The 15,169-nt window shown below is 47.6% G+C and overlaps 1 protein-coding gene across 4 annotated transcripts in view; it reads left to right on the top strand.

Moving 5' to 3' along the window:
- The window catches only part of AP2B1 (adaptor related protein complex 2 subunit beta 1), a 79,428-nt gene continuing 64,259 nt past the window's right edge, over positions 1-15,169 (top strand). For 2 of the 4 annotated variants that reach the window (XM_064677839.1, XM_064677836.1), the window contains exons 1-5: positions 1-92; positions 4,518-4,575; positions 6,611-6,716; positions 8,676-8,811; positions 10,976-11,221. In XM_064677839.1, the coding sequence (XP_064533909.1) occupies positions 4,539-4,575; positions 6,611-6,716; positions 8,676-8,811; positions 10,976-11,221 (525 nt within the window). In that variant the 5' untranslated portion in view covers positions 1-92; positions 4,518-4,538. Of the gene's footprint in view, positions 102-4,098; positions 4,201-4,517; positions 4,576-6,610; positions 6,717-8,675; positions 8,812-10,975; positions 11,222-15,169 lie in introns of those variants that run through there. The other 2 variants (XM_064677838.1, XM_064677837.1) reach the window with 2 other exon arrangements.

The following is a 15,169-nucleotide window of genomic DNA, read 5'->3' as shown; positions in this document are numbered from 1 at the left end:
CGCGGCCGCTCTGGGCGTGGGAGGGTTTGATCTCGCTGCTCGCGAGTCCGCCCGGCCCCGCCGCTTCCGGTTCCGCCACCGCCCCCGCAGCGGTGAGTCCGGTCCGTGAGTGGGGCCGGGAACTGGGATGGACTGGGACGGACTGGGACGGACTGGAAGGGGGCCGGGAGGGGCACTGGGAGGGGCACTGAGAGGGGGACTGGGATACGGTGGGGAGGGGCACTGGGGGGGGGCGCTAGGAGGGGATCCTGGGAGGAGGCGAAGAGCACTGGTAGGATACTGGGATAGGATGGGGAGGAGCACTGGTGGAGTATTGGGGGGATGCTGGGAGGGGATACTGGGAGAGGGGACGGGGGAGAGGGTTGGGAGGGGCACTGGGAGGAGCAGCAGGGTCGCTGGGAGGGGATACTGGGGGAGGTGAGGGGCACTGGTGAGGCCCCAGTGGGGTGCTGGGAGGGGCACTGGGAGGAAGTGAGGGCACTGGTGGGGTGGTGGGAGGGCGGACTGGGATAGGGTGGGGAGGGGCACTGGTGGAGTCTTGGGAGGGTCTGGGAGGAGATACTGGGAGGAGGTGAGAGACACTGATGAGGTACTGGGAGGGGAGACTGGGACAGGGTGGGGAGGGGCACTGGGGGACGCTGGCAGGTGATACTGGGTGGAGGTGAGGGGCACTGGTGGAGCATTGGGAGGAGCTGGGAGGGGGGACTGGAACAGGACGTGGGGGTTGCTGGTGAGGCACTGGGAGGGGCACTGTTGATGTACTGGGAGAGGATGGGGGGGTCACTGGAGGAATGGGCAGGTGGGTGCAGAGGTACTGGGAGGAGACACAGGGCTGGGGGTGGTGGGTGGGCAGGTGCTGGGGGATGGTGGGACTGGGGAAGGGAAGTCGGGTGGGAATGAACACAGCAAGCTACTGGGACACTGGTGAGGCCAGGCAGGGAGGAGGGCTGGAGTGCTGAGAGGGACTGGGCAGGCACTGCTGGGGCTGGGAATGCTGGGGAGGGAAGCTGGGATTGGTGGGGAATAATCCTGCGAGTGTGGAATTCTGGGGAGATCCATGGAACGCTGCCGAGAGGGAAGGGCTGGTGGACAGGGGCTTGGGGGGGGTACTGGGGTGCCAGAGGGGAGTGTGGAGGGGGTGCTGTGAGTCCTGCTGGAGGTGTGGGGGTGGCAGCAGAGCTGGGAGGGGGGTTCCAAGGAGTTGGGAGGTGACAGGAGGCAGAGGGCGTTTGAGAGTGGAGGGGGGAGCACCACGAATTCCCTGCCCCAGCACAAGCTGCAGGTTTCTGGAGCCTCAGCACTGCTCTGCCATCCATGTTCCATTGTCCTGTTTATTTTCCTGGTGTTCCAGTGGCGCTGGGCCACTCTTGGGCTGTCATGTGGCTCCTTGAGAGGCTTTTCAGGGGAAATGGGTGGCACCACTTAACACTGGAGTTAAACCAGGGATCATTGTAGAGATTTGGGGGTGCAATAGTGGATTGTTTCAATGCCAGAGAGCTTGGATCTATCCCAAAGCCTTAAACTTGCCTCCTCCCTGTGTGGAATGAGTGGTGGGGAGCTGATCAGGCTGTTGTTGGAGCCACATGTGGGGTAAAGCAGGTGTTGGTCAGACACAGGATCCAGTTTTTTGTGTAGTTTTGGGCTGAGGAGGTTTATCTTACTGGCTGTGATGGTTCCTTAGTCCTTTCACTTAATCGTGGTTTTGGTTCAATCTGCATTTAAATGTCAATAAGTAGCATTAAGAACTGCTAGACCTTTCTGGAGCAATTCCTGTATTTAATGTCTTCTTGTTTGCTGGGGTTGGATCAGAAGCCTTTTGCTGTCAGCTTTGAACACCTCTTACCTGTTTCCACCTTAGCAAGGGCTGGACACAAACAATAGTAAGGAGGGGGTAACCTGCTGTGGATTTTCTTCTAAAAATACAAGGTTGTTCATGATGCTGTCATAATTTATCTTGGCTCCCTGCAGTTTAGATTTGTGTCCAGGAAGCTGGCATTTTCTGGAGGGATACAAACAGCAGTGTTTTAAATATCTGGGCTGTTTTGCTTTCATTTGCTGCAAACCATGCTGAGGTTGTTAGTGATGAGATAATGCTCAGTGCTGCTGGCAAGCTGTCTGTGAGCAATGTGCAAAGCAAGCCCTGACATACATGGAGCAAAAATGTGTGTGCTCAGGAGAAAAAGGCTTTATCCTGTGGTGCACTTGGAATAGGGTGGTTTGGTTGTTGACCTAAGTCAGTTCTCATTTACAGCCTGTCAAAGCAGGTTGTAAAGACATGGGCTGTGCTTGGCCCTGTCTGAGTGTTTCTAGGATTCTTCATGTTCCCAAGTATGTGATCTGAAGGGAGGAGAAACAGCAAAATGTCCTGCTTTAGGGATTTAATGATCATCCCTGAAATTCAGCGAGGTCCCTCCCTCTGTGTGTGGGGCTTTATGCAGCTGGGATGATGTTTATGGTGGTTTGGGTTTTTTTCTCCTCGATTTGCTCTCTAATCTGCTGCTCTGGCCCCAGTTAAAGCTGTATTAGAGTAGCTCAGCTGGGAGAGATGACCCTGGCAGACAAATCCACATATAATGCAAACAAAGAACATTGAGGCCACGTTCAATGCCTTTTGCATGGCACTGTGCCAAGTGCTCTCATAGAGAAAAAACATTTAAGTCATCTTTTAAGCTGGGCTCAAACCCGAAGGACTGTGCCACAGTAACATTGCAGCTGAACACAGGGTCTGGTTTTAATTACAAAACAGTCCCACAGCAGCCTCTGCTTTCAGGGGGGGGCTGTGATATTTTTGCTGGAAAAATTTGCAGTGCTGTGGCTCGTGTGGCTTTCCCAACCCAGCCTCTGTTTTGGAAGGAGGTTAAACCTCCTCTGCAGGAGGAACGTGCTTCCAGAGCTGCCTCCAGGCATAGTTTGCTCTCCAGCTTGGAGCAGGAAGGGAGAGAAATCAAACCCAAAGGCAGTAATTCTGCCTAATTAGGATGTGGCAGTAACCACAGGGCAAGCAGGAGTTCCAGGGAACTGGGAAGAGCAACAGGTTGTTCCTCATCCCATTGTTTGGCAGCTGGGCAAGGTGATCCCAGCAATGCCATGTGGGGCACAGAGAAGGAGGTGGGAATTGGGGAATTACCCCCGAGCTGCTGCTGGGAATTCAACTGCCAAGGTGTTAAACTGCTCCAGGTGGATGGGGGCAAAGGAATGGTCGTGGTGTTGGGGTTGGTTAAGGGATGAGGAAGGAAAGTGTTAAGGAACACCCAGCTGGTTGCACTGCTGGGCAGAGTCTTGGAGTTCAGAGCTGTGCTGGTCCTTTTGTTGCTGAGCCAGCAAGACCTGCAGGGTTTAAAGGCAAGACAGGCAGCATTTAGGGAACAGATGACTTAGTGCTTTGCTAGCAGCGTTTAAGGTCATGGAAGGATGTGTAAGAAAAGGAGAATTGGGGAAAAAAGTAGAAAAAGGAGGTAAGAGAGGGGAAAAAAGCCTTTTTTGAGGTGGTTTTAGGGTCATATTTCCTAGTGCTGATACAGACTGTTTCATCAAGAGCAGTCAAACTGCCCACTCCTCTGCTTGTTTTTCAGCCAGTACTTGAAAATTCTTTGAGTCATGTTTGTCACAGAGCTGGCATTTATCAGAATAAAATGATGGATATCCACATACATCTGGGCAATCTCTGTATTCTAAGGCATTAATAATTTAGTGGAGCAAGAGAAGTGCTGGTGAGACCATTCTGCTGGCTCTGCTGAGCACTTTGCTGGCCCGACAGCATTTTCTGGTCCTGCCCACAAAACAAGCAGTGCAGCACTGAAATAATGAGCTTGTGTGTGTCTCAGAGGTGGGGTGTTGGATCTTGACAGAGAAAGATTTCGATTTCAAGCTTGAGAGAACTGAAAAGTAATGGCTGTTCTTTAAAAAAAAAAAAAAACAAACAAACCAAAGAAAACAAACCCACAACTGCTTTGCATCTTCTGGGAACAAAAGGAGGGAAAGAAACGAAAGGCCTGGGGGTGGGTGTTGCAAGTGGGGTTAATTGTGCCTTCCACGAAGATGCAGCACAGGGAGATATCGTTAGGGGGAGATGACAGTTTCCTTTGTCTGAAACGTGGAGTTCTCCCTGCCAGGCGAGATATTAAATGTGCTTTTTCTTGGAAAATGGAATAGCATACCCAGGAAAGGCAGAGCTGCAGAACACACCAGGATCTGCTGATTGTAAGGAGTTAAAAAACCCCTTTTCCCTTCTGAGACTGGGAATTTAGGAAGCTTTCCCAGCCCATCCGCCACAGGCTGTTGTATTTTCACCAGCACTGTTCATCTGAGCCCTTTAAATCCCTGGGTTTTGCCAGGAAATTCCAGCAGCAGGTGCAGGATGAAGATTGGGAAACTTGTGCCTGTGGATGTAAAGCGTTTGCTTCTTCCCTCACCCTCAGCAACCATCCTCCCTGCGAGTTCCTGCCTCCCAAACTGGGTGTTGCCATCTCACAGCTCTGGGAGCTGACTTGTTCTTTTTTTATTATTGTCATTCTCAGGTGTTTTAAGGACCTGGAACCATGACGGACTCCAAATACTTCACGACCAATAAAAAAGGTTGGTGTTCAGCTGGTGCAGTGCATTGGAGGTGGTGGGTGGCTATTTTTACACAGGTTTTTTTAACTGCATGCAGAAGGACTTGTGCTTTTCTGGTAGCTCTGTCCCTGTTTCTCTTCTTAATCATCCAGGGAGAAACTTCCAAAGTAGGTCACATGGTGACAAAAGACAAAACTGGTGTGTTGTACGGTTTTATGAGGCACAAAACGACCCAAATTGCTGCTTTTTTAAGGATCAGAGAGCAAAATATTGGGGTTTGAGTGCAGATCTGGTCAGAGACAAAGTTTTAGCTACGGGCTAACAACTTCCAGACTGAGGATGGTTGTTCTTTTGGGCATCACAGGATTAAATTGATTGAGAGGCATTTAATATTTTGGGTATAAGGGTACTCTACATCAAGTGAAGATAACGGGTTTTCCTACTGCCATTCCCTCCAAAGCTGCACTGCTCTGTTTGATTTCCCTGTGACTTTACTGCAGGTGTGGTGGTCACCTCACCTCAGGACAAAGTTCTGCCCTTAAAAATGGGAAGCCTGGAAAACATCTTTGAGGACACTTTATCCACTCAGATGCTCCAGAGCTGGGCTTGTTCTGCTGAGACTGTCCCAGACAAATTTTATTTTCTAAGCTGTTCTTAAACAAAACACTGTCTCTGAGTGCAGCTTGAGCCTGATGTCGCTCATCCTTCTCCAGTAGATGTGGAGAATGGTTTGCATTAACCTCTGCTTTTTAAAATGTCTGGGTGCTTCTGGGGAAGAATGCTTGCCAGGGAAAAACCTACACTGTTGATCTATTTATGTTTCATTAAGCTTCAGAATGAGCTCATAAATAAAGCTAATGCAGTCGACATCTTTCTAAGGCACAACTGTCTGTAAATTCAGTCCTAAAGACAGGTTTTTCTGGGGTAGCTGCAGGAAGTCTGCCTGCATAGTCTGGGCTCTGGTGAGCTCTGCTGCTGGCTCAGCTCTGCTCCAGGGCATGAGCTCTGGGTGAGTAATGCCAGTGTCTCTCCCTCGGGCAGGAGGGATGACAAGTGGTCCCTCCACTGCATCCTGCAGAACAGCCACTGCTCTTCCCTTCTGAAGTGCCTGGTAGCCCTTTGTGTCAGGCTCTTCAGCAATTACTGCTGCTGCTCTGGCAGAGTGGCATTGGTGTGTAGGAATTGAAAGTTGGGGCTGGAATGTATTTCTTCAGAAATATTTTGATATTTGTAATGTGTCCTCAGCCTGTGGCTTCCACTGGGAATACAGTTGGCTGTCCTTCCTGGGGAAAGCTGTCTGTCAGCTGGGAGCATTATCCTTCTCCTAGCACTTGCTCTGTCTGGAACAGGCCTGATAAACAGTCTTTTGCACATGTTGCTTTATTTTATAAACTTGTTTTGCCAATTTGGTGACCCAGCCTGAACTGACTTTCCATGCAGTAATCTCAGGAAGAATTAGTGTTGTGGAAAAGGCTGCTTTGGCAACCTTGGAATCCAGACAAGCTGTGTTACATGCAGCTTTTGTTAGGAGTAGCTCTGTCTTTCTAGCTTGAAAAGAATTTATTCCACTGGACTAAATAGATGCTTTCCTGTTTCAGCCACAGCATGTGGGCTCCACTCCAGTTTTCCCAGGAAGCAGGCAATGATGAGCAAAAAAAGTTAAAAAGTCTGGGCAAAATTCCTAGCTTAGTTTTTTTTTTTCTTGCAGGCACGAATCTGGCATCTCCAAATAACTTTTCATCCTGGTTACATAATAGTTGCCTCTGAGAAACAGATGCCCCAGGGATGTGATTTGGTGTTCTGGAAGTGGGAGAGCTGCAACATGCACGTTCTTGTTAACAGCTTTTCCCTCAGCAAGGTGTAGCCCCTATCATTCCCTGGAGTGTTGCAGCTTTGCTTCTTATGTTGTCCATAAGGTCTGACAGGTTCCTCGTGCTGCTGCACCAGTTTTATGGGGGAAAACAGGCTGGGAAAGTAAAAATTCACTCTTGAACTATCCCTATAGTGAGACCCTTTTCTTCTCTTAAGAGGCTCAATTTGTTTTGTCTTCTGCCAGGAGAGATTTTTGAACTGAAGGCTGAACTCAATAATGAAAAGAAAGAGAAGAGGAAAGAAGCTGTAAAGAAGGTTATTGCAGCCATGACTGTGGGGAAGGATGTCAGGTAAAAGCAACTTGTATCTCTTGGCAGCTCTGGTTGTCCAGGGACTCAGTCAGGTATAGTGATACACATGTCCATGGAACAGCTCTGAGTCTGGCATCTTGGTGAGGCTGGATGTGTCCTTGCCTGTGCTGTGCCTGTCACAGATTTCTCCAGCTCCTTCCTGTTACTGAGAGCAAAACAAACAACTGTTCTCCCTGCTGGTTTAGCCCAGTGCCAATAGCCCTTTTTGTTTAAACCCATCCAGAATTCAACCAATTTGTATGTTGACTTTAGGTGATGTTTTCTCCCTGCTTGCTATCCTGGGTTTCACTGTCACAAAGGTAATTCCACTTGTTTTTCTCAGCCTTACTTGCCATAGCACAGATTTGAGCTACATTTTAAAACGAGCGATTTTTAAATTGAACCTGTGTCTCGAAGGGCACCAGCATTTACCTTCTGCAGCACTATCCCCAGCACACTTTTCTGTCTTTGAGACAACCAGAAAAACCTGCTGGAGTGAATGCTTTCTCCCTCCAGCTTCTCCTGTTACTGGAGCCTACCAGAGAGTCCCAGCAGTCCTGGATTCGTGGCAGCAGCGTGGTCTGTTGCCACGGAAATCAGGATAAGGTTGCAAATTTAGCATCGTGATTTCATCGTAGAATGAAGGAACATGTAAACTGGAAGGAAAAAAACCTGAGCTTTTTTTTGCCAACAGCACTTACCCTTCACCTTTAGATCCCTACAGCTTTACCTGGGAGCTGCAGAGATCCTTGTGTAACATCCTTGTGTTCTTCTGCAGTGCTGTTTACAAATTGCTGCTTGACATTTGAGTGAAACCCAGCTTGTCAGTGTTTAAGCTCCTAGAATTCACTAGTCTGAAATCTGGCAGGTTCTTTGTAAGTGTCCTGCATGACTAAAACATTTTTAAGCAACATTTTTTTCTCTTGTGGGTTCACCCCCAGGCCTGGCACGGTAGAATTTTCTTGTTTGGTGAACTCCCCATTTAAAACACATTTAGGAAATTGCATTAGTTTTCACCTCTTCCAGAACTGACCTATGTTAGAGCCCTAGAAGAGATTAAATGATTATAATAAAAGCCATTGCAAACTGTTTTGGGAAGGAAGGTGACCTTTTGTTGGACAGCAGGGTGCTTAAAGTGGAACTCCAGTTTTTTTGGCTTCCCTGATATTGTTACTATCCCTTTTGCCTACTGTGAATTCTTGCTTTTTCTCTTGTGTATGGGACTGTTGATGTGCTGGAGGGCTGGAAGGCTGTGCAGAGGGATCTGGACAGGTTGGATGGATGGGCTGAGGCCATCCCATGGAACACTCCAGGCTTGGGGCAGAGCAGCTGGAAAGCTGGAAAAGTACCTGGACCTGCTGGTTGACAGTGGCTGAGCATGAGCCCAAGGTGTGCCCAGGTAGCCAAGAAGGCCAATGGCACTTGGCCTGTAACAAAAACAGTGTGGCCAGGCAGGACCAGGATCATTCCCTGTGCTGGGCACTGGTGAGGCACCTCAAATTCTGTGTCCAGTCTCATGACAAGAAAGACATTGAGGGGCTGGAGCGTGTCCAGGGATGAGCAACAGGGCTGGGGAAGGGTCTGGAGCACCAGGAGCAGCTGAGGAAGCTGAGGGGCTCAGCCTGGAGAAAAGGAGGGTCAGGGGAGACCTTCTTGCTCTCTTCAGCTCCCTGACAGGAGGTTGTGGTGAGATGGGGTCAGTCTATTCTCCCAGATAGGACAAGAGAAAACAGCCTCAAGTTGTGCCAGGAAGGTTTATATTGCATTTTAATAACCTTCCCTGGCAGTGGTGAGTCACCATCCCTGGAAGAGATTTAAAAATCATGTAGATTTGGCACCTGGGAACAGGGTTTAGTGGTGGGTTTGGCAGTGCTGAGTTAACAGCTGAACTTAAAGGTCTTTTCTAACCTAAGCAATTGTGTGATTGTATTTTTGCTTATTCCTGTGTTGTCTATCCAGCTCACTCTTTCCTGATGTTGTGAACTGCATGCAGACTGACAACCTGGAGCTGAAGAAGCTGGTCTACCTGTACCTGATGAACTATGCCAAAAGTCAGCCAGACATGGCCATCATGGCTGTCAACAGCTTTGTGAAGGTAACCTGCTCCCAGGGCTCACCAGAAAATGGCCCAGCACAGTGGCTGCCAGCACATCTCCTTTGCCCATTAGCCTTTGGGAGCTGTTTATCTCTGCTTTTGGTCTCAGCCTCTGGGCTGGGCTCGTGCTGAGTCCCAGTAGTTCTGGCTCCTTTCCCTCACTTGCTGCTGTTACTGCAGAGATGACTTAAGCACCCCTGTAGGTGGTTATGGGGGAGCCTGCTCCAGGGAAAGCTGCTTTTATTGTTTTCCCAACTTCTGGTGTTGGCTAACAGATTTTATCTGTTTCATCTCCCAGCCGTTGTGGTATCTCTGATGTGTAGATATCTGCTTCCTGTTTGAATGTTCCAGCTGTGTGGAAAACCTTTATCTGTGGTGAAACCAAAAGACAGTTCAGTGCAAAAATAACAGCCTGATTGCTGTGTTGCCTTTAGTTCTGTCATCAAGTTGCCACTCCTTATCAAGAAAATGTTACTTCACGTTGTGCAAGATGAAACCCAGTGCTTAGAAGAAGTTTGAAACTCCTTGTAGAGTATTATAAAATCTGAGATACTGGGGAATGGCATTGAGTTCCAATTTTGTGTCATGGTTCTTGAGGCAGAAAGAGGTGAGAGCAGGCTGAGAGCAGGTCAGTTCTCCTCAGAGAAGAGTGTCCCTGTCTTCCTGTCTAGACAGAATATTGGTGTCTGTTTTTGTGTAATTCTGTTAGAATGGGCTCAAACAAAATTATATTTTCCATCTTCATGCTTAATGATATTTTCCATCTTCATGCTTTTCCCTGCAAGGAAATGTCTGGTGTCCCTTTTGGCAAGTTGAGGGACAAGTGTTTGTAGAGAGCAAGTGTTGACACTGGTCTGCACTAACTCAGCACTTCACACCCAGTTCACACTTCAAGGTGTGGAATGCACTGGTAAGAGGTGTCACTTCTCCTGTAATGCTTTAAAAGTGTTTTATGAGCTGTAGGAAATTTAAACAGCGAAAGGTAAATGGACCTTATGCTTTTGTAGGCCCTTCTGCAGCCATCCTTTTATAGGCTGATTTTAGGGGAGCTCAGAGATGTGGATGGTTTGGATGTATTGAAAATTCTGTAGTCTTGAAGTATGAAGTGCTGTGTTCCTGTCTGCTTTTGCTTTTTCCTCTTCAGAAAAGCACCTCTAGACCAGCCTTTGCTTAGTGCTTCATATGTTACAAACTTAAGGGATGCACAGGCCTTGATGGCTGTTGCATTGTGTTTAGTTGTTGACTTTTCCCATTATATCTCTTGCTTCTTTAAGCCAGTAAGGCTGGAAGTCAGTGTATTTTTTTGTCTGAGGGTTGCCTGTGATTTTGGGTGGTGAGAGCTGCCTCTCTGGCTTAGCTGTAGCTGCTGGATCATGTTGAAAGAAGCTTTTCCTGGGAGAACAAAGGGACACCAAGATCACAATTTTACGAGCTATCACAGCCTGAAAACATCTCGAGATAGCATAAAATGTTTCTGTGAACCAGCCAGTGCCACCTTTTAAACCCCGATCTGAAATAATTGCCTGGTTTTTAGTGTGTCATCAGAGAGAACAGCTTCTTGAGCAAGAGCAGCCTGACTCTGGCTGCAGGGAAGGCATCAGTGGGTGGTGGTGCAGATTTGTTTACTGGGTATTGTGTTCAGTTCTGGGCCCCTCAGTTCAGGAAGGATATTGAGGTGCTGGAGCGGGTCCAGAGAAGAGCAACGAGGCTGGTGAAGGGACTGGAGCATAAGTCCTATGGGGAGAGGCTGAGGGAGCTGGGGTTGTTTAGCCTGGAGAAGAGGAGGCTCAGAGGTGGCCTCATCACCGTCTATAACTACTGAAGGGAAGTTCTGGCCAGGTGGGGGTTGGTCTCTTCTCTCAGGCACTCAGCAATAGGACAAGGGGACACGGGCTTAAGCTCCGCCAGGGGAAATTTAAGTGGGATATCAGGAGAAAATTCTTTACAGAGAGAGTGATCAGGCATTGGAATGGGCTGCCCAGAGAGGTGGTGGATTCACCATCCCTGGAGATTTTTAAACGCAGATTGGACGTGGCACTGAGTGCCATGATCTAGTAAATGGACTGGATTTGGACCAAGGGTTGGACTCGATGATCTCGGAGGTCTTTTCCAACCCAATCAATTCTATGATTCTATTCTATGATTCTATTCTGTCCCCTTGCAGGACTGTGAGGACCCAAACCCTCTGATCCGTGCCCTGGCCGTGCGCACCATGGGGTGCATCAGGGTGGATAAAATCACGGAGTACCTGTGCGAGCCCCTCCGCAAGTGTCTGAAGGATGAGGACCCCTATGTCAGGAAGACTGCAGCTGTCTGTGTGGCAAAGCTGCACGACATCAATGCCCAGATGGTGGAGGACCAAGGATTTCTGGATTCTCTGCGTGACCTGATTGCAGACTCCAATCCCATGGTAATGTATTTCCAGCGCTCTGCTCGAGTGTCTAATGGGCAGATGATCAGGGTCTTTAATTGCAACTGCTGCACTGTGATGAATGGGTTGGTTAGAGAGCAGTTGTTGCCTCAGAAAACAGGAAATACCTTCTGTTGTTAGATCTGTTTGGGCTTTTGCCTGTTTTGCCTGTCTTGAGTGCTGCAGCAAAAGTGTAACTTCCTGGTCAGGTGAGTCAGAGCAGCAAGAAATATTTGATGCTGCTTCCTCAGTGACAGCTTGTAGTAACTGCTTTCCTGCAGGCTTTGGCTCTTCTGGGAATAAGAGGCTGGATGAATTCATTCACTAATGCAGATAAATCCACTGGCTTGTAATGAGTGGAGAAAATCAATGCTAATGTTTTTAATAAAGTTAAATGAGTCGTCAGAGCAGAGGTGGAGATCATGACCAAGAATTTCACAGGAGTAAATTACCTACTAAATCATCATTTAATCATGGTTGATGAAGGGTCCATTTCCAAGCCAGGCATGTTCTGCTATTATTTTGTAACTGAAAGGTGGTGGCCAATGGATTGAACTGTCCCACTGCATAATCCTGTCATTCAATATTGTTTGCTGTTACCTACTGGAATCCAGTGAGCATATCCATATATATCATCCTAACTGCAGCTCAGTGGAACTCAGACTTTAAGGATGTGACCACTACTTTTTTAGCTGTTTTAGAGCACAGATCTGATTTGACTCTGCTTAAAGACATAATTGCACATTATTAGGGCTTGTCTGACAGCTCTTTCCATGGTGCATGTAAAGCAAATTGCTTTTGTAGCTGTCTTGGGCAGGTTAGATAAACCAAGTGCAGGTGGTGAGGTGCCATCCTCTTTAGGAGTGAAGGCTGCTGATTGCTCTTTGTAAGACTTTCTAGAGACAGTAAAAGTAGAGATGTCTGACTTTCACAGGCACCAGTCTGAGCAGAGATGTCTGTCAGGAGACACACCCATTGCCTCTGATATCCAGCTCTTTTACAAGCTGTTCTTTTTATCTGCCTCCCTGATTTTTTTTCTCGTGCCAGGTTTCTGTATGAATATTGATGACTCCTTGAAGATGCTCTCTCTGTCGAGGCAACTTTGAGTCACACAGAGGAACACCTGCTGGGTTAATTCCATGTGGGAGAGTGTGTGCCTTGCAGCCTCTGAAAGAACTTCCTTGGGTTGCTTTAGTTCCACTTAAATGCTGGCCCTGGCATTCACCAGCTCACAGGTAGCAATGGAATGTGCTCTGGACAGGGATAGAACTTCCTCTTCTCCTAGCCTGGGTTCCAGCTCTGATTTTCTTCTGGTCACAGCCACATGGATGTGGTAGTTCAGGAGAATTAATAGGGTTTTATTTCCCTTTCTGCTCGTTGATCTCAATGGAACTCACAGGTTTGGTGAATGGACCCTTGGCTGACAGGAGAGAACTGATATGCTTTTAACTTAAATACTGACTTAATGAAGAAAAGAGGAAAAACACCAAAGGGCAGTGCATGCTCCATTTGCTAAATAAACCTCCAAAAGTAGCACTGGGAGTCCTAATAAACCATCAGCACAACTAATGAGCTCCTTGGTGGTAACGAGGGTGGGCTGAGGCAGCAGAACCTTTGCAGCTGGGGGAGCTGTGCAGGATCCCAGGACCTGCCTCGTGTTGCCCTCTCCTTGCTCTTCCCAAAACTGAGGATTCACAGCAGGACAAAGCAGTTTGGAGGAGTGAGAGTGATGGAGAGGCCTGTGGTGTGTGGCTTTGAGAGGATCATGTAGCTGGTGTTCTCTGTACTGGTTTCCCAGGTTTCACTGTGGATGGAGCATTGTATTTTTGATTCCTGAGGGTGCATGGGGAGAGATTTTTATCAAAGGTTTGAGGCTCTTATAGCTGCTGATTTAATACAATATTTAATCTGGTTACAAAGTAGAAAAAGACATTCCTTCTAGTTAAGTTTATTCCTTTGGTCCCCTTTGAAATTCATGCCTTTGTGGCATAGTGATTCTGTCAAAAGTACAGGAACTATCCAGCTCCAATTAAGGTTCATCTTCCCAGTCAAACCATCCATCTCATTGCTGCTTTCTCCATGTGAAACTCCAGTGGGGTTCCAGATGACCAAGGGGTTGTGTTTGCCAGATAAATTATATTTGTGTGTGAGTTTATATTTGTTAAGCTGTTTTTCCTTGATCAGATGGAATGCAGCCCTGCCTGGGAGCTCTTTTTAAGTAAAATCTGTGTATCAGTATTGGCTATCAAAAGAAAGATTGCTGGAAAAATGGTACTGAGGGATCAATCCTTATGGCCTGTTCCTCTGTAGATGGTGCATCTCAATCATTGGAACCTGTTATCTAAGCTCATTCATATTTATATTATAAATGTTTCTCCTCTTTCGATGGCTTGTGGAAATGGGCAGCATTAGACACTTAATGAAGCAGAATTTTTTAGATGGGAAATCCACACTTGTTCTCTCTTCTGAGAAATGAGGATGTTGAGCAGGAGCTAAAAAGGGCTGCAGTTGAAAAATAGTCTCCAAGAAGGGTTTTATTATGGTTTTGTAATTGGTTGCCTCTAGGACATGAGCAAGCACTAAGCATTCTAGCTGGGTGCTTGGTAAAGTAACATCTCCATCTGTGGCTTGCTAATTGCCTTATAATTATGCAGAGATCAGGGTGTATATTTCTGTTGGCTCAGATCACCTTCGTCCTAACGATGTCTGACTAAGTTGGGAGGTGACCTTGTCAGAAACATTTTGTTGTTTTGGGGGGTTTTTTTCTATGTTTTTTTGACTACTGGCGTGACTGTGTTAATAAGGTAACAGACAGGGGATGTTCAGGGCACTGAAGTCCTGTGGAGGTGCTGCAGGTCCACAGGCAAGGTGTTTGCCCCCTTTATCTGGGCTTTTTGTTGTCAGGATGTGGCCTTAGTTCACATTCAGTGATCTTCTGAGCAGCTGCAGTGTTGCACCCTTCCAGGTGAGCTGGCTGTAGTTGAGATTAAAGGCCTGACACCTCAGTCTGGTAGTTCACTAGCTATTTCTGAAAAAAATCTCTGCATGGCTTTGCAGCTTCTGCTGGGTGAATTAATTTAAACCTCTAATTGCATCCATAGTGATGTGGGTATGTATGGCAAGGTACCAGCTGGGCTGATGACTTGTGACATGTCAGCAGTTCCTGGACATGTATTGCCTTGTGCAGGCACTGGGCCAATAACCCCTGCAAGGGCACAGTTCAGTTGCACTGCAGAAGTTTGATTGTGGCAGGAGTCTCTAATCTGGTTTTACAGATGGGGCTGAAGTGCTCGTGGCTGCCCTTTGTCACCTGGGATCCTGCCAAAGAGGATCCTTCCCTAGAGGGAGCCCTCACTCCTTCCCAGGGCTGTCTTAAGGCAAACCCTTCTCTTTTGCTCTTCATTTCCTTGCAAGAAAAGCAAAAACAGGTCTGGAGGAATGTAATGCTGGGGCCTGGCTGCTTTGGGCTGCTGGACCTGCTCAGTCCTCAGTGCCTTTCTCACTGGTGACTTGGGCATAGTGCCACTCAGAAGCCACTGAATGGCTTCCACAATCCACGTACTCCAACCAAAATGCAATTCCAAAATGACATCCCAGGGTTTTTGTGTACTCCAGGTCGCTGCAGAACACTGTTCACACCCAGCAGCAGCAGTAGATAATAGATGGGTGAGAGAGGTAGGTTTGTTACACACCTACTGATGACCAGAGACTCTCTGAAGTCTTGGAAAACCCTTTTTTTTTTTCTTTTTCCTGATTCTGTCTTGTTCTGGCATTTTTGAACGAGACCCAGTGACTGTTTGTGGTTGGAAGTGCTGAGCCCAGGTGAGGGAGAGCAGACCACGAGATGGCAGCAGCTTAAAGCAGAACCAAAGCTGAATGCCCTTAGACACCTCATTTTGTAACTAGTTCCCTCCTGGCTTTTATCCCAGCACTTGGTTTTCTTCAAGA

Source organism: Pseudopipra pipra, chromosome 21, assembly GCF_036250125.1.
Source record: "Pseudopipra pipra isolate bDixPip1 chromosome 21, bDixPip1.hap1, whole genome shotgun sequence".
In the NCBI taxonomy this organism is placed as follows: Eukaryota; Metazoa; Chordata; class Aves; order Passeriformes; family Pipridae; genus Pseudopipra; species Pseudopipra pipra.
This window is presented reverse-complemented; position numbering and strand designations above follow the sequence as displayed.